Source organism: Xyrauchen texanus, chromosome 29 (assembly GCF_025860055.1).
Source record: "Xyrauchen texanus isolate HMW12.3.18 chromosome 29, RBS_HiC_50CHRs, whole genome shotgun sequence".
Taxonomy (NCBI): domain Eukaryota; kingdom Metazoa; phylum Chordata; class Actinopteri; order Cypriniformes; family Catostomidae; genus Xyrauchen; species Xyrauchen texanus.
Genome location: NC_068304.1, coordinates 16276029 through 16296150, shown reverse-complemented (window position 1 = coordinate 16296150; position 20122 = coordinate 16276029). Strand labels below are relative to the sequence as shown.

Genomic DNA, 20122 nt, shown 5'->3' with positions numbered 1-20122 from the left:
GAGCATGTAGCATTCTCTGTGAAATCCAACATTAGCCGGCACATCTTGGACGTCTTCGAATTTAAGTTAAATGCCAATACGGCTTTTTCAGCTACTGTACTCTCTGTGGTTTGCAGGTTCACCCATAAATTTGTACACTGAACAATCTTTGCCCAACTTGTCTGGGAAAGGGGGGTTACAGGGCTTTTTACATTTGAGGCTAAATGGATAAAACACCTCATTTTTACCTCAGTATTACTGAACTACAGAACTAAATTTACATTTTTAATGATTTACAGCAAAATTGTAATTTCAAGAACGCAGCTTCCTGGTCATCTGTGTTCATTATTTACATTGGTTGTCAAGGAAACGGGAGGTTTTCTAACGTTATGATTAGTACTCCTGCTTATTTGCCGGTTTAAAAAAGTAAGCGTTTGTAAGGACATTTTGCGTCAAATGTGCAAACAACAAAGTTGGAAACAATGTCTGTAGTACTTATACGATTTTATTACATGACCTCAGCAAAAAAAGACTTACACAGCTGTGAGGTAAGTATTAAATTCATAATTTCGAGGTCCGGCCCATCGCCTAATAGTAGAAAACCGCGCCTTCCACAACATAAGCGACTGTTGACCGTTAGTTACCCGCCAATTGCGCTACACCAATGTCTTCCCAACAACAGCAAAGAACATTAGTCGATGCAGCGGGCTTGCTGAACACCATATTGGCTTCAGCGGAGACCATCAGAACACTGTCAAATGCCACAACAATCAGGCAGCAGCCGACCGTTGCAACTCCAAGTGTGGACACGTCGATGGACGATCACCTAGCGTCGCTCTTCCCTTCCCGCCAGCGTAGCAGCGTTGCATTGTCAACTGCAGGTCCAGTCTGGAGAGAACGTGCTCCACCACGTTATCAAGCACAGCAATGTTTCAGCCAATGGACGTCAGGCAAAAGGAGAACAAGGTAAGTTAGCTAGAAACCAGCTTGCTTCAGCTTGTCATTTTTATTTCCTAATGACGAAAATGGGTGTTTGGAGGATACATCACGTTATCTACAGCTAACTTAAGTTAGGTGCTGTGATTAGTGGTCTTCCTAGTTTTAAAAATGACAAGCTGAAGCAAGCTGGTTTCTAGCTAACTTACCTTGTTCTCCTTTTGCCTGACGTCCATCTCTCCTGACTGGACCTGCAGTTGACAATGCAACGCTGCTACGCTGGCGGGAAGGGAAGAGCAACGCTAGGTGATCGTCCATCGACGTGTCCACACTTGGAGTTGCAACGGTCAGCTGCTGCCTGATTGTTGTGGCATTTGACAGTGTTCTGATGGTCTCCGCTGAAGCCAATATGGTGTTCAGCAAGCCCGCTGCATCGACTAATGTTCTTTGCTGTTGTTGGGAAGACATTGGTGTAGCGCAATTGGCAGGCGAACTAACGGTCAACAGTCGCTTATGTTGTGGAAGGCGCGGTTTTCTACTATGCTTTCTTTCAACAGCTTCTAGTTATTCGTCTTGAGGTGCACTACTGTCACCAACTGGAGTGGAGTGGGTACTTTAACCACCTTCCGTTTCAACTGAAATGCTTGCATACAACATACTGAAATGCTTTTCAGTTGTGTGTGTGAGAGTGTAATCATTTTAGTTGTATGTATGAGAGCATTTCACTTGTGTGTGTGAGAGCGCGTTTCAGTTGTGTGTGTGAGTGCGTTTCAGTTGCGTGTGTGAGAGCATTTCAGTTGCGTGTGTGAGAGCATTTCAGTTGTGTGTGTGAGAGCATTTCAGTTGTGTGTGTGTGTGAGCATTTCAGTTGTGTGTGTGAGAGCATTTCAGTTGTGTGTGTGTGTGAGCATTTCAGTTGTGTGTGTGTGTGAGCATTTCAGTTGTGTGTGTGTGAGCATTTCAGTTGTGTGTGTGAGCGTAATATTTTCAGTTGTATGTATGAGAGCGTTTCAGTTGTGTTTGTAAAAGCATTTCACTTGTATGTGTGTCAGCATTTCACTATAGTATGTGAATGAATTTGGTTTCATATGTGTATGTGAGAGGAAAAGTACATGTATGTGCATGGTAATTCTGAATAATGTCCCTAGGGGCACCTCATACCATTACGTATACTTTTACTTGATGCTTATGCCCAGATGCATGAAGAAGGACATGACATCATGTCTTCATAGATGCTACAATAACATAGAAGAATACAGATATGTCTGAATTGTGAACCAGACCAGATCTCTTTGATGTTAGAAGATTATGCCCTGTCGAAAAAGAAGCTGGTCTTCTTAGAGCCTGAGATGGAGAGAAAGATGGAAGTTCAAGATGGTTTAGATGCTGAGGTGATGGAGGTAGAGATGGTTTTGACATAGAAAGGGTCAGATCGGACTCTCTTAAAAGCATAGTTCACCCCAAAATGAAAATTTGGTTATCATATACTCACTACCGATGTGACAGTATTCAATTTTTTATAACAATAATTGCTGAAGCATTTATCAGGGTATAAGGTATTATCATGGAATTCTATTGAATTAGAAAATGGGTTGAAAGATAAATAAACTTTATTGTTGTTCTGAATTAGAAGATTTAGTTACTTGTTTTGTACTTTTTAAATTAAAAGATCACAAAGAAAGTAACTTTGCAAAGATCAAACCATATAAGATTCAAAGAGACATGGTGGCTTTCAGAAGTCTGAGTTCAGTGCTTCTATTTTGCATTTATCACGGTTTATTTTTATTGCAAATAAACAAGTAACAACAATGGTAACATTTTGAGGGGAAAGTTTAATTAAAAGTTTCCTAGTAATTTGCTATGTCTTCCTATTACTGTAAGAGTTAGAGTGCTAGGAATGTTGATTTATTGATGGAAATGCTCCGGAGGCTGTATACGGAGGTAAGATGAAAATAAGGTGTTTTTCAAACTGTTCGGAGACAAGTTTCATTAAGAGTTCCGGTCATTCAAAACAGCTGTCAGTTAACCCATTTACTGATCAGGCAGCAAGGTAGCAAGTCCCAAGGTAAAAACACTTCAAGTGTGCTATAAGTTAATGTCTTTGTAAATGTCACTATGAACTGTATATACAATTGTTTTTGTTTTTTAAATACAATTTTGGAAAATATGATTACTAACATGGACATGCCATCCATATTGCTGGACTACGGTGTGTACTGTTATTTCCTTCTTCCTAATATATTAACAATTTCTTCATGTGCAAATAAATGACTAACATCTGATGACTAAACTGAAATCTGAAGAAACAGCTATCTACCATTTAAATTACAAAATTATATTTTAGTTTTGTGTGAAATTTAGTAAATATATTGCTAAATTACAGTTCATTATTAATTTTTTTTAGCAATTTTATGTTTGTTATTTACTATGATATATCAGCATTGCTCTCTGCTCCCTGCTCTCTGGATATCGACATCGGCCATTAAAAACCCCATATCAGTCAACCACTACTTTACATAACCAAAACTTTGCTAGTAGAACAAAAGTTGCCTTGTGGTCATGTATTTCAGTGTACCAGAGAGCAGTGAGCGCCTTTTATCTCCCACCTGATGAAATAGGTGTAATGTCCACAGTCATTTGATGGATGGTACAGACTTGCTTTTAATGGGTCTTGAGAGAGAGAGAGAGAACAATAAGAAAGAAAATGAGAAAGAGAGGCTCAGAGAATGAGAGTGAGGAAATGAGAAGGAGAAAGAGAGAAAAGTAGACAAGCAGAAACAGAGTCCGAGAGTGTGCAATCAAAGGAATGAATCTAAGGTCACTTGAGAAAGCACAATGAGGAAGTGAAGAATTGTGGGAATCCATTACTAGAAATATGCGGCAGCACTAAATGTAAGGCAGAAATCAACGCCGGATGTAAGTGGGCACTTCCATGAGCTCTAACTGTATCTGATACCAATGTCATTTTTAATGAGCCAACCAGGGAATGCAGAGCAAAACACGGATGGCCAGGGCAGAACAAAGCTCTGATGAAACCTCCAACTAGTTTTAGAGCATCCAAACCCCATAACTATGTTGAACCAAGTAAAGATGTGATTCTGATGACCAGGGTCTAAGTGAATTCTCATTAATAATAAAAATGAAGAAGGCAAGATGAGGAATTGAGGCCCCTGGGAGAAAGCGTTGGCTAACCAGAACTCTCATCTATAATTAATCTGGACTCTGTCACTGAGGTGTCACATCAATTGTGAGAAAGAGAGAGAAGTGAAAGAAATTATCCAAGATGGTGGCGTGGTAGCATGCAGTGGCCGCTCTGGATTCAAAATGGTGTTATTTTTGTTACTTAGCCCGACTTTTCCGGTACATGAGGGGGTCCATGCAAGCCTAAAAACAAACCCTAGCCGGCCGGCTCTCAAATCTATCCTGTTCTCTAATGTTTGCTCCCTGGACAATAAACTGGACTATATCCGACTCCAGCAGACTAAGCAGCATGAGTTTAGAGACTGCTGCGTCTTTGTTTTCACGGTGACGTGGCTCCGCCATGCAGACGCCGCCATTCAGCTAGACGGGCTCACCTCGTTTCCTGCAGACAGAAATGTAGCTCTGTGTGGTAAGACTTGCGGTGGTGGCTTGTGTGTTTACATCAAAACGGAATGGTGCAAGAACTCGATGCTAGTATCTAGCTACTGCTCATCACTGGTGGAGCTTGTGACTGTTAGATGAAGACCTTTTTATTTACGACGGGAATTCACCACTGTCATAATAATCAGAGTTTACATGCTTAGCTAATGCTAAGGAAGCGCTCGGAGAACTGTATTGGGCTATTAGCGAATTGCAGAACGCTCACCCTGACGCTGTTTATTGTCACCAGAGATTTCAACCACGCGAATCTCAAGAAAGTGCTCCCTAAATTCCATCAGTATGTGGACTTTGCAACGAGAGGGGCGAACACGCTTGATATCGTTTACACAAACACCCCACCTCGGCTACTCAGATCACATCTCTGTTATGCTAATCCCAGCATACAGACCGCACGTCAGGCGCACAAAACCGCTTCAGAGGCAGGTGAAAACCTGGCCAGCAGGAGCCATCTCTGCTCTTCAGGACTGTTTTGAGTGTACTGACTGGCACATGTTCAGGAAGGCTGCAACATATGGCAACTCTACCAACTTGGAAGAATACACAGCATCAGTGATCAGCTACATCAGCAAGTGCATTGATGATTTCACTTTCTCCAAGAACATCACCATACGCGCCAACCAGAAGCCGTGGATGACTGTGAAGGTACGTGCGCTGCTGAGGACCCCAGACTCCGCCTTCAGAGCAGGTGACAAGGCGGCCCTAAGAACATCTAAGGCCAAACTATCCTGGTCCTTCAGAGAGGTAAAGCACGCGCACGCACAGAGAATCCAGTCACTTCCAGGACAGCGGCACGCGGCGCATGTGGCAGGGCATCCAGGCCGTCACCAACTACAGGACAACATCAGTTGCCTGTGATATAGATGCCTCCCTCCCAGATGCACTGAATGACTTCTACGCTCGGTTTGAGGCGCAGAACGACGTGGTGGAGAGGAAGATCACCCCTCCTCCCAACGACCAAGTGCTCTGTCTTACCACGGCCGATTACATAGAGTCAACCCACGGAAGGCTGCTGGACCAGACAACATTCCTGGCAGAGTTCTCAGAGGATGTGCAGACTAGCTGGCAGATGTTTTTACAGACATCTTCAACATCTCTCTGAGCAGCACCATCATTCCAACGTGCTTCAAGGCCACCACCATTGTCCCCATGCCAAAGAAGTCTTCAGTGTCCTGCCTCACTGACTACCGTCCCATCGCACTCACACCCATCAACCCCCTCAGGGCTGTGTGCTCAGTCCACTGCTGTTCACTCTGCTGACTCACGACTGTGCAGCAATGGACAGCTCGAACCACATCAATAAGTTCGCCGATGACACGACCATGGTGGGTCTCATCAGCAAGAACGAAGAGTTAGCATACAGAGAGGAGGTGCAGCTGCTAAAGGACTGGTGTAGAGCGAACAACCTGTCTCTGAATGTGGACAAAAAAAAAAAAAAAAAAAGAGATGGTTGTTGACTTTAGGAGAGCACATAGTGACCACTCTCTGCTGAACATCGACAGCTCCTCTGTGGAGATCGTCAATAGCACCAAATTCCTTGGTGTTCAGCTGGTGGAGAACCTCACCTAGTCCCTCAACATCAGCTCTATTACCAAGAAAGCCCAGCAGCATCTCTACTTTCTTCAAAGGCTGAGAAAACCCATCTCCCACCCCCATCCTCACTATATTCTATAGGGGGACTATTGAGAGCATCCTGAGCAGCTGCATCAATGCCTGGTTTAGGACTTGCACCGTTTCGGACCACAAAGCCCCGCAGAGGATAGTAAGGTCAGCTGAGAAGATAATCGGGTACTCTTTTCCCTCCATCAAAGACATTTACACAAAACGCTGACCCCACACACCCCTCACACAAACTCTTATGTTTACATTTAGCATTTTAGAAAGTGTCATCTTTTTGCACTACTCTGATTACAAATGTGTACTGGTCGGCACTGTACTGTCTCTTACTGTGCCTATTGTCCTGTTCCTTTTAATAATTTATTGTACTGTCTCGTAATTTTTGCACACGTTTAAACGTGCAGTTTATGTAAGAATGTTATTTAGTCTGTGTAGTGTCATGTGGTTCTGTGTTTGTCCTAAATTGATTTATGTAGCACCATGGTCCTGGAGGAACGTTGTTTCATTTCGCTGTGTACTGTACTAACTGTATATGGTTGAACGACAATAAAAACCACTTGACTTGAAAGAGAAGGAGAGAGTTTAAGAGCCATTGCACATTCTGTATATGTTGTACAATCCATTCGGTGTTCTTCTGTAACATCATTGTTGTATAATGTATAGCCTAGTATAGTATATTCCCACAGTCATCGAAAACCTGGAAATATCAGGGAATTTTAAATGATGTTTTCAGGCCTGAAGAGGTCTTTTATTATCTGCCAAAATAAAAGCTTGATTTAATGTCTTCTAAAACCATGCAATAGTTTTGTGTGATTAAGAGACTGTAAAAAGTAAATGTAATAAATTCTAATGACACTGCCACATGGCAGTGGTTGTCATGTGTACAGTGTGTAGTAATTGCAAAATCTGAATATGCTTAAGATCAAATGAGATATGACAGCTATGACAGTGTGGAGGATTATCAATGAAAAATTACTTTAATTTGTGGTCGGTTTCTCTCACACAACTTTTATATATCTTCAGAAGAATAGCAAATAATTGCTATGCACTTACTTTATGACACTTTCATTGTACCTTTTTGTCATGTTTAACTTAACAGCTTAACAGTGTCTATCCCCATTCACTTTCATTGTATGGATAAGAGCACCTCTAAGATTTTGCTAAACTTTTTTTGTGTTCCACTTAAGCAAGAAAGTCATATGGGTTGGCTAGGTGAATTATATAGACTTGTATATTTTGGGTGAACTATTCCTATAAGGGGATAATAACACTACTGAGAGAAAATCAGAGAACGTTTTATTTATTTTTTCTAAGAGCAAAAGAAACAAAGGAGCCAAAGGAATAACACAGATCAGGTTGGGAAAGAACAGTAAAGGGAAAGCTGAAAAGAAAAAGACTATAGCAGACAGAAAGAAAGAGACTCTAGAGCAATCTTAACAGTCAGGAGAGCTAAGAAATTATGACACAAAGGCACAGTTTCAAGCTCTGTCCCCTCACATTGAGTTTTCACCTTATGTGTCATTGACTGCTCTGTCAGAGCTCTGTACGGGTATAGTGATTGAGGGATGGGGGAGGGCACTTGTCTGTCAGAATCCACTGCTGATTCAGTGAGAGAGGTCCCCGCTGAGGCCGGACTCACGAACTGAGGGTCAAAAATGAATTTGTAAAAGCAGTTCACAAATAACCAGCAGACGCAGCCACTGTCATACGCTAAAGAACTAAAGAGCTTTCCCAAGTTAATGGTTGAACCAGAGACTATTTAGCAGAGAAGGGCCACTTCTATTAAAATTAATGGGAGCATTCATTGCACAATTTATGATACCAGTGTTGTCTGATTTTACATCTGATTTGAAATATGTTCTATGATCATAATCTTGACCAACCATTTTGGAGATTTTGGTCTTTCCCCATTGAAGTAGATAGGAGCTGCACTTGAATGCCAATTGTTTACATAGAAAATAGCTGCCTAGCCTGCCCAAGAGTGTTCCAAAGATGACCACCTAGTGGACAGACTTGCTTAAAAGACTTTGGTATGATTCCACACCAGACTCATTATAAAATGCAACGCATATGTGCAGACAAACTAAACTAAAGGGGAACAATGTCTGTTGTCTACGGCTTTGAAATCTTCTTAAGAAAATGCAAGTGGTGTTTACTCATGAATGCTTATTGCTCAAGTGGATGATTGCGAAGGTGTTGCTAGGTGGATGCTAGGGTGTTCGCACTGTGGCTTGGGACCCTCATTCAAGTCTAAGGGATTTTTTTTTTTTTGGTCTGTTTTTAAGTCAGTTCACTTGGAAAAGAAATAGCACACCTTTTTTTAACATAATAAATTAAATGGATGCATCATTGCACCTCAGTGTGTCCCTAGCACAAGCTATGAATTAATTAGATGCTGAAGTTTAATATGGAATATTAAAATGTCAAACTTTCAGTATGAGCAATAGTATGATACCTAGGCAAACACCACTAGTATAAGATTTGGAAATGTGAGCCATTTTATTCCTGCTGTCCAATGTCACACACATTTCACATAATCTGACATTTACACAACATTTACAAAGGAACATACTGCATATTTCATGAGATGTTACTTGAGTAATTCATGTAAGCCTCTTCACAGCAGAAGTATTGGGGTTTTTATTTAAAAATTACTTCACACATTTCTTAACACTGTGAGAGCTACTCACCAGTCAATGTGCATTCCTGTACACATTCCCCAATAGGTACAGGCACAATTGAGAGTGCACACACATAGGCCACGTACACACTGCAGCTAAATACAGTTGTCAGATCATCTTTTATTGCTTAATCCTGTTCTGTACACACACAAATTGGTCATATATGGGAGGGACAACCGTATTCTACAACCAAATTAACTCCCTAAAAAATCAGGCAGTGACAACCACTGTTATAAATTCCATGTAGTGTGTATGGAACTGAACGAAATGACTTGCAGTTAATGATGTGATCAATATTCCATGTGAAATGTGCATTTTCTCCTGTTGTCACAGAGATACATGTCTTAATTCATTAAAAGAATTTCAGTCTGTCTCTCGCCACTGGAATTTTTCTCACCAGCCCTGTGGTCTCTGGGTAAACTGTACATTGCAGTCCAGAGAATACATGCATGATGTCTACCAAATATAACAATCAAATAAACAAAAAACTGTAAACTGTAAATTCTGTCAACAGCAGCAAACTAAACTTATCATGATAATACGTCTCTGGTGGATAACCTCTTTCCTCAGAAACAGCAAACACAAAACAGATTAAACTGGTGGCATTTACTGCATGTTTCATGTTCACACACATGGACTGGAAATTTAGGGGATTCACGCCCCCATTTAAATGCAGTTGACACTTTGTTGAGTGTGCAGTATGTGGCCACACATGCTTGCTTTACAATCATGGTGAGATTTTCCATTGAGTTCTATAGTCTTTATGCTGAGTTAGTGATATTTTCAATCCCCTCACCCTAATCCTACACCTAATCTTCTTGTAAACCTTTATTTCTTCGTAGATTTTCATTAAGGTATTTTTACTTTGTCTATTTAGCCATTTTGCTCATGGGGACTGTTTGCTAGCAGACCTCAGAACTCGGAAGCATTCAAGAGTTCTGATCAACATTCACTTGTTTTGTATGGACATACAGAGCTTAAATATTCTTTAAAACATCTTCATTTGTGTTCTGCAGAAACTTTATTGTCTTCGTTTTGAATGGTGTATCTATTATCTTATCATTTTAAACAAACTTTTCGTGAAATGTTATACTTAAAAGGTGTGCATATCTTTTTAAATAAATGCCACTTGGTTTTGTTATTTAATGCAATTACATTTATAGGCAACATTTTAAGTGTGTCTGTACAGTATATTCAAACACAATTCATGTACCAAAGGTGTCCACAAGAAGGCTCTGCTGTTCTAGTTTCACTGCTACATTCCCTCAATTTCATTTCCCTCTTAAATCTCTAAATCTCAAGAGTTCAGCCTAAACCATGAAGCAGGTAAATACGAAAATAGGTAAATAATACTTTCATTTAAACAGGAGATAAATGTAGCTCTGTTAAAATAATGGCAACAAAAATTGTATTTATTCAAATGTAAAGAGGTGGCACTGTTGAGCTCAAATATACTGTGAAAAGACCACTGGTTGGACAAGTATATTGTAAAAAATGGAACGGACACAAACTCCAGGGCAAAGCACACTAACATTTAAAGTATAATATGAAACAACAGATATAACAGATATGGGCTATTCTCTTTCTTAATTCTATGATCTCCTAAAGGTCATAACACCTCTCTCAAGATCTTTGAATTTATACTAAACAAGCACAATCTTTTTTTTTGTTTTTAAAAACATTTAAAGAGATAGTTCAGCCAAAAATGAAACTTCTGTCATTTTTTTACTCACCCTCATGTCATTCCAATCCTGTATGACACACTTTCTGTTGTGGAACACAACAGGATCATTTTTAAAGAATATCCTGGCTAGAAGCCAATAAAAGTGAATGGGGACTGGGGTTGTCAAGCTCCAAAAGCTTCCCCTCTGCTGTAGCTCTCAAATATGGGGCCATTAAAGTCAACAGTCTTTTGTCACGAGACACTTGAGAACCAGTTGCATTTGCGATCAAATAGCGCTGTCGTGTCATTTTGTAGTCCATTTAAATATTGTATACAATTTCAGAGTTTCAGTGGATGGAAAGATTATCAGTGAATAACAACATGCATTTCTGTCTATACCTCAGACAAAAGCTATTGTATGACTTCAGAAGACATGGAATATAGTGCTTGAGTCATTTAGACGATTTTGTCATTTATTTAAATGTAATTTTGGAGCTTGAAACACCTAGTCTCCATTCACTTTCATTATATGGAAAAGAGCAGACAGTACATTCTTCAACATGTGTTCCACTGAAGAATGTCTGACATACAAGTTTTTAACTAAATAAGTGTTAGCAATTGAAGACAGAAACTAATACTTTAAGAATTAATTGAATGTGTTCAATTCAGTATGCAGTGTGAAGTTATACAGGGACAGGTGTACACTAGGTCGTACATTGCCAGTGGGATAGTCATAAAAGGGGGTCTCAAATGGCTTCTCATTTTCAGAGGGAGAACCCAATGTCCAAACTATTCTGGCTCCAGCACATCCTCCCTTCTGTTCCTGAGGTAACGGACACCTCAACTGATATTCAGGCAATCCCAATGACGCACAAAGCTGCAAGCTTCTCTGGAAGGTGATGTTCCTCACACTGTTCTCAAGACAGACCTTCTGGTTTGGTCATGACATTTAATATTGTGTTTTGTAGAGGTGAGGCCTGCTAAGAACAAATTAGGACCATTTTTTGACTGTACTTATAAATATAAATAAGTAAATAAAGAGACCAACTTAGAGGGCCTAAAATGAGTGTACGACACTACAGATACTTAGGACAACACTTTACAATGCTATAATTTTATAACAAAGTGAGTGAAAGAGCAACAGCCTTGAGTTTAATCAATCAACATGACAGATAAATTAGGGCTCTATCTGATATCACGTAATTTGTTTCATTACAGCATAGCAAAATTGTAACATCCAAGCTCTCTCCCAGACAGTAATCTCAGAAAATCAATGACTTAGATTCAGTCCCCAGTTGCACACCCAGAAAAGGTCAATCAACCATTGCCTAAATTTTTCATAAATCAATGCTGTGGAAGAGCGAAAGGAAATTATGCACAGTTTGCACCCTGGCCCATGTATATCGGCATTCTACTGACACTTGGCATTTAACATCTTCATTATAAATTAATGTGGTACTAGTCTGGCACCCCAGGCTATGTGCAACATTCATGCTGTTTTAATCTGATCTACATGACAGTAGAGACAGGGATAATATCTGTTAGAAATGTTCTTCTATGCTGAAGTTTATACAATTCGCATGACAGCAGACATTAATACAGGATATGTGTACTGCTAGAAGGAGTGTTGCAATCAGTATAACTGGCACTTATTTAAATTTCTACATTCATCCCATTGATTATTGTTACTTTTTAGCAATCCATGCCTTTGTATGCACCCGCTGAAAATGAGTATCATACAGTAAATGACTCAGTATAAAATAATGACTTTCATAGTGGCGCCCTCTTTTGGGAAAAAACAAACAAAACAGAATGCTGAAAATTAAGTGGATTAAGACATGAGCTGTGTTGTCTCGCAAAGCCAGAATTTTATATTAGCATAAAGTTTGGTCCACTTTGCAGCTATTATGGTCAAGAACCAGTCACGTTGACAGGAAGACAATGCCTGACTGATTTGTAATGTGTCCAATCCCAGTCAGTTATGTTTTAACAAGTCATTTTTGGGGGGTATCTGAAATAATTGATACATTTATGCTGCATACAAAAGGTAAATTCACTGATCAGGCTAGTTCTTCCTCAGATATGTTCATTATTACCACCTGGTACCTTGTCGTTAACACTACTTTGTTTCTGAATGAACTGGTACCTGTACACCCTATCTGCTGCCCAAATTTCAGGCGACTTCCATAATGTTTGTGCAACATGCATCAGAAAATCCATAAACGTACTATGCCATCTGAGTCTAGAAGTTGAATGTTCTGACATCTGATGTCTGTTATGGTATCATAAACAGTGGTGTGGAAGTAATTGCTGTATAGAGAGTTATTAGATTGATTACCGGTGACATGGTGCTGTTTGGTACTGACTCGGTTGGTGGTCTGGATGGAACAGCACAAGTGCAGCATAGCCAACATGGTAAGTATCATCACCACACTCTGCAGCAGCAAAGGCAGCTCAAACTGCTTACCTATCCTGCAGAACAATGCAATACATCCAAAAAGCTGAAGTGTGTAACATTTCCAGTGTTAAAAATACTTTCTCCTATACCAGCTTTATATGCAGAAACAACTACAAGTAAGCCATTAGTGGATTCTATTTCTCAAACATTGTAAACACTGTTTCTGTGGTGCTACAAAAATTCCTCAGTTTTTTTACCCAACTTTGACTCAACTAATGACATGATTTTGGGCCTGGACTATCTGCTTGTTCGATCTACAGCAGACAAGGGGCATTTTCACAAATCTGTTTGAAAGCAATGTTTATTTTTGAAGTTCTGTTCTGTGGCACTAGTGGCGTAACATTTTTACTCTAATTTAAAAGTGAAGTGTGTAATTTCTGTGCCTCTAGCAAATCCAAACGGAAAGGAAAAAATAGTTTTCAAACAGGTTTCCCAATCAATCCCCATCTGCCATTAGTTGCAAACAGAAAATACTGCTCAGAGGTGAGCCTGGTTTCCTCCCAATGTTATTTTTCTCCATAAACTAACATCTTATGGAGTTTTGTGTTCCTTTCCACAGTCGCCTTTAACTTGCTCATTGGGGGCCTCAAGAAAATAAATTTTTATGATATAATCTATAATCATGTTATTCATTAGACTACACAGTGATGACCTTAAGACATTACTGACATCACAGATTTTCTGTTAAAGCATGATTTTCTGCAAAGCTGCTTTGAAATGATGTGTGTAGTCAAAAGAGCTATACAAATGCAAATGTCTTGACTGCTGTCATAAAAAAAAAAAAGCAATATTTTGATAGTGCCACAGAGCCACCGTGTTTACACTTTTTGGGGGAAATCAACATACCAAGATTACTTATAGTTGTCCCTGCATGTTAGAACAATATTTCACCCAAAAATTAAAATTCTCTCATTATTTACTCACCCTCATGCCATCCCAGATGTATATTACTTTCTTTATTCTGAAGAACATAAATTCAGATTTTATAAGAATATTTCAGCTCTGTTGGTCCTCACAATGCAAGTGAATGTGGCCAGAAATCAGAAGGTCCAAATTTCACATAAAGGGAGCATAAAAGTAATTAATACGACTCCAGTGGTTAAATCAATGTCTTCTGAAGTGATCCAATTGCCATTGCAGTCTCTAGACTAGACACAATCATGGTTTCAAACTCGATAACACTTCCTAGTGCTTGACACATACGCAGAATGCTAGATGATGCTATAGAAAGTGTCATCGAGCTTGAAACCAGGATAGACCCTAGAGACTGCATATTCTGGTTTGTTATATTCTGGTTTGTTTTCACCCAAAACAGATTGGATCACTTCAGAAGACATTGATTTAACTTTGATTGAACATTGATTGTATGGACCTACAGAGCTGAGATATTCTTCTAAAAATCTTCATTTGTGTTCTGCAGAAGAAAGAAAGTCACCTGGGATGGCATGAGGGTGAGTAAATGATGAGATCATTTTTATTTTTTGGGTGAAGTATCCCTGCATCCCTTACGATAGGAGATTTTACCATTGGGAAAAAAAATAAACATTTCACAAGTACACTAAAATACAAAAAACATATTTTGAGGAGAAGAAATGCTATACTCCAAACAAAGCAGAAAAAGCATACCTGCACACATAGGCCTAAAATTAAATCTTTATTAATTATTTTTATTTTTTATTTTATTTCATATCGATTTTTATATTGGCCCCTAAGCAATCAATCAACTTTAAATACTACTTTAGTCTCCTCCACTCACCAGAAGAAAATGCGCAGTATGTTGGCAATGAGCAGCACCAGGCAGACTCTTGTTGAGAAGCCCTCTAAGTTATTGGTCCTCTGGATCTCCTGATACTGGGGGACATAGGGCACGGCACCCCCAAACACCAGCACACTAGAGGCCAGCCAGGAGAGCAGAGTCCACGAGCTTTCCATGTCCTCCTCTGATCCCTGCTCCATCACTTTGTCCTCAAGGAAACACTGTCTCTATACTTCCATCCTCTGCAGAGAAATCAAACTCCAGTTCAGCACATTCAAACAAGTTATCACATATCCAGTGGTCACAGCATTTTAAGAATATAATGCTGACAAGATTTACTTGGCTGTCTTCTAGCTAAAAGAAGCACAAACAAATAAAAGAGCCATATATTGGTGCAATATGCCCTTACAGCATCAATAAAAGCAACAGTGCCACCTTCTGCAACCTTAAAGGTCCCACCAGTGCATCAGTGCCTAGAATAAACACATTGTAAATGATTAATTTGATTCTTTTTGGGCATGAAATCTCAAGAGGTACCATTTTCACAATAGCCAGCAACCGTTCCCTAAAAAGTTGCAACTACTTCCAACACTATCTAAGATAAACGGGACATTTGTGCTTATGGGAATGTGCCTCAAAATATAAGGCTCCTTGTACCATTGTCTCTAAACAAACAGACGTCTGCTCATAATGCTGCTGGGCTGAGTCATGCTTTCCCTAGTGGTAAAAAGTTTCAAAAGAATTATGAGCTTACTTCACAACATCGGTGTTTCATTTCTTTCTTCTTCTTCTTCTTCTTCTTTTTTTATTAGGGGGTATGGGCCCTCTGGAATAAACATTCTGGGGCTACTTTTCAGCATTTACATTCATGCCATTGGCAGAGGCTTATCCAAAATGACTTGGAGCATATACTATACTTTTCTTAGGAATTACACTCATAACACTGGTGATAGTTGTGCCATGCTGTACCACTTTACCCATTACACATCATGTTACCAAAAAATTCAACAACACTTAAGACACTAAATACATTGAATTGGTAGCTGGATAGGCCTAAAATAGAATATTATGAAATCCACCAAATGCACTACGGTGGCTTCACATTTTAAATATCTGCATAATTTTTGTCATTTTCTGTGATATTAACACCCAGATCGCCATGATTCTGAATTAGCACAGCATCCTTCCCCATTCCATCCCAACTCACGTACACATTCGGTGTACATTTAACACTTTAGTTTGCCTCGAGTGCGAGCATAGTTTACAGGATATAGGAAATGCTTTAAGCAGGATTGTATGATGGGCATGTGATTTACACTGGCAAACCAAATGCTCAAACCTTGCAGGAAGCAAAATCTTAAACTGAGAGTTACTTTATAACAATTGTGCCTTTAGCCATGCCGTTACGTTGCTTTGGTTTCACATTGTATAGACAGAGTGAGCTATTCTTGATGAACATCCAGAGTAAGCAAAAAACGGAATAAGATTACATAAAAATAATAAAGTATAGATGTCTTTTTTATTGAATATTGATGGCGCAACCAGTGTAAATGTCCACAGGGGGGGTTAAAGTGATATAGTGTAGATATACAGGCAATAGTTATAGTGCACAATTTATCACCTAATGCAAATACTTTGAGCCCACTTTGAACATTCTTCATAATAAATCTGTTCATACAATTTATATGAGCCTTTAGCCCCTGCACGAGTGGAGCTTTTTTACCCCAATTACTATCCTTTCACATATCATAATGTTATTGAAAAACTTTTGATTGAATCACCTTGAACAAAATTGAAAACAAATACGTATTTTGTAATTCAAAACATTACCTAAAAATGTACCTTTTTAGACATTGCATGCAATGATCTCATGGATTAGGAAAATGTAAAGTATAGGAAAATGCTGAGGTAGATTTTGTTGCCGTTTACAGTAGTGTTTTGGGAGAAAATCAAATAAAATGTGCCTTTTACCCCAGGGAGCCTTTAGCCCAGTTGTACTCTACAACTAAAAAAAGAGAAGAGTTAAAGATAGATCACAATACTGTAGGCTAAATAAAGTCGTCATTTTTATTTATATGGCACTTTTCACAACACACATAATCTCAGCAAGATTAAGCTGCAAGATTTTAAAAAGCAGATTTTGTGGGTTTAGGTGATCAAATCAGTAAGGAATGTTTCCTAATCCCATGATAGAAGTATATTTTTTGAGAAAAGGAACTGTACTAATAGGGGTGTTGCATAACTTCTGCATTCTGTTGGGGGGTTGGGCTTTTCCGACACGCCTTAAACTCAACCTCTTTGTGTATCTTACATGAACAGATGTTTACATCCACTCCTACAGTAAACAGATTGTGCTGTCTTGGACAAAAAAAATAAAAAAAATGAGATGATCCGTATCTGCAAATGCAAGCATGGCCACAAAACATGCTTGGTGTACCTGAGGCATTTTACTCTGAACATCAGATTTATGCACTTTAGAAACGAGATCCAGTAGCACACGTGGAGTGTTGGTGACTAGGAAAATCCCACGAGTGGGATCCAAGGGGTCTTTTTACACAGGGCGACATTTATTTTATTTTTTTCTATCTCTGCTATTGCGTTGTGTCTAATTATTTTTTCAGCGCCATGAGAAACAGCAAAAACGTTGGAGAGAAAAAAAAAAGCACTAGACTAGAGGATGCAAAAAATGCATTCGGTGTAAATGGCCCCATTCCCAGGAGAGCAACTGAATAAAACTGAATACACCTGAGATGCGTTTGTAAACATTTGAGGAGTTTTTATTTTGACACGAGGTATTTAACCCTTGTGCGTCAATTTCAAAAAGTTACTCAGAAGTCCTTAGAGGACAAAAATGTCTGTGTTAAAAAAACTGCCATAAATATATTATATATTAATATTATTTCCACTTTCACGGACTAAGATATTTTAACCAACATAAGTTCTGAACATAACCAAATATTCATCCATTTTAAGGATTTTAACCCTTTAAATGCCATTTTGTATACATAATGCCACAGTTGTTTATAAACACACACACAAATTTCTCAATACACACATATAAAACACACTCTGACATCCATACCAACACACCCACACAATTTTAGCATCATCATTTATTCAATTGGCCCGCAGTGCTCTATAATAAAGCCAACAGAAAATAGGAAAAAAGCATGTTTTTGCTCCATGAGAAAAATGGCACCATCTGCTGGAAAATATTAAAACATTACATTTTGGGATGAAAGCATAATATCATAGAATTCAGGATTTAATTCTTTAATAGCACTGGGATCAAATATTGCTGTTTTAATGGGTTTCAGTGGGGACATTTTTGTCCTGAAGCTCCTGAGTGTAACTATTGTGTGTAGACAGTGTATTATAGAAGTATTACAGGAACTGAGGTTGAAATATATGTTCAATATATGCTCATTTTAACACGCAGACATGCGAGTTGTCTACGTGTTAAAATTCGCGTAGCCTATATTTAAACTGACTGACATATCGAGACGCCTGCGTTTAGTTTCATTCTGTCTAACTGGTTTTCATCGCAAGAACGTTTACAGTATAATGCGTGAACGGTTCTATCATTGATATGGACACACTCGGGGATATATGAAGCCGGCTGTATAAATAAATTAGCTGCATGTTTTATTGGCTTTCCTAGTTCAGTATCAAGTGAAGTGCACCCGATAAACAGAGCGAAATTAATGGAGTATCACGTGAAAGCCCTCAGAACAGGAATTCTGAATAGTAATGCACTGAGAGAAAGATGTGCTTTTCGCACTAAACGCTAATCTGCTCATTCAACTAGGTTTCACGGGTGGCTTTGTTATGTAAATAAACATCTTGACATAACAGAAAGACAAGTTAGAAAGAAGAAAAAACACCTTAGTAATTTCAAGCATACCTTGTTGCGGGCGAAGACTCGTTTGACAACTATTAAACCAGTAGCACACACTCTCGTGAGTATTTGCTGTCTCATCTAGTCATCATCATCTACAGTCTAAATCAGGCTGATGCCGTTTAGAGATGTGGGCTTGACCGCGCGCAGCTTTCATCAACTGCTCTAATGTTACTGAGGGAAAAGAAAAAATGAAACGTATAACACCACATTATCGTCTCAAACCAAATATGATTTGACTGATCAAAGAGATATCTCTACCGCAGGCGCTGCCAGTGTGTCGAAGTAAAAGATCAACTTTTCCACAAGATATAACTGCAAAAAAGATCTAATAGCCCTGCCCTAATCGGATTGGCTCTTTTATAATCTCTGCAACAGCTGCTGATTGGCATTGCATGACAGTCAGCTGTAAACGACGTTCAATATGATCACCCAAATATGAAGTCACACATCCAAGATGTGTGACTTTTTCTTCTGCTGTACACAAATAAAGATTTTTAGATGAATATTTCAGCTAAATGTAGGGCCATACAATTCAAGTGAATGGTGACCAACATTTTTGAAGCTCTAAAAAGCACATAAAGGCAGCATAAATGTATCCATGCAACTCCAGTGGTTTAATCCAAGTCTTCAGAAGTGATTAACTCGGTTCTGGGTAAGAACAGATCAAAATATAACTACCCACTTGGCCTAAAATCATGACATCAGAACTGTACTTGGCGATCATATGTCAAGCCTATTATGCAATCTAGCTCTCTGCGCATGTGTCAAGCATTAGGAAGTGTAATTAAGCTTGAAATCATGATCTTCCCTAAAGACTCCAATGGCAAAATGTACAGTGTGTGAAGAATTATATTTTGGTCTGTTCTCACCCAAATTCGATTGGATCGCTTTAGAAGATATTGATTAATCAACTGGAGTCATATGGATTACTTTTATGATGCCTTTATGTGCTTTTTGGAGCTTCAGATTTTTGTTTCTCATTCACTTTCACGGATTGAAAGGAATTATTTTAAAAATCTTCATTTGTGTTCTGCTGAAGAAAGTAACATACACATACTCTCTCTCTCTCAACTCAATTCAATGGGCTTTATTGGCATGAAAGTTTAAAAAACAATGTTGCCAAAGCATCATATAGAATAAATAAAATAGAATAAAAGAAAAATACATTTTTCCAATAACTTGGACAGTATATAATATAATTATTAGTAATATATAAATAACAGCAATATATACATTATTATTATTATTTATTTGACCACATCACATTGTGTGTGTGTGTGTGTGTTTGTCTAGATCTTTCACTGTCCCTCAGATTGTGGCATGCTGATACATATTGGGCAGCAAGATGTGCCCTGTCCCCTTCTCCTAGGAGTATTTGTAATTTTGAGAGGTCATTTAGGTCTTTAAATTCTGAAGTTTCAGAGTTAAACTTCTCTGAATGGTTCACATTTTAGGAAGAAGTGCATTTCTGTCTCGACCTCACCTGTCCAAC

At 38.8% G+C, this 20122-nt stretch overlaps 1 protein-coding gene across 2 annotated transcripts in view; it reads right to left on the bottom strand.

Annotated features, from left to right (window-relative positions):
* Positions 1-18907, bottom strand: part of LOC127623302 (solute carrier family 66 member 2-like) — an 80701-nt gene extending 61794 nt beyond the window's left edge. Inside the window, exons 1-4 of one of the 2 annotated variants that reach the window (XM_052097704.1) lie at positions 18889-18907; positions 18634-18801; positions 14730-14971; positions 12854-12987 (exon numbers count right to left, since the gene is read on the bottom strand). In XM_052097704.1, coding sequence (XP_051953664.1) covers positions 12854-12987; positions 14730-14929 — 334 coding nt within the window. In that variant the 5' untranslated portion in view covers positions 14930-14971; positions 18634-18801; positions 18889-18907. Of the gene's footprint in view, positions 1-12853; positions 12988-14729; positions 14972-18633 lie in introns of both variants that reach the window. The other variant, XM_052097703.1, reaches the window with a different exon arrangement.
* Between the last annotated feature and the right edge of the window lie 1215 nt (positions 18908-20122).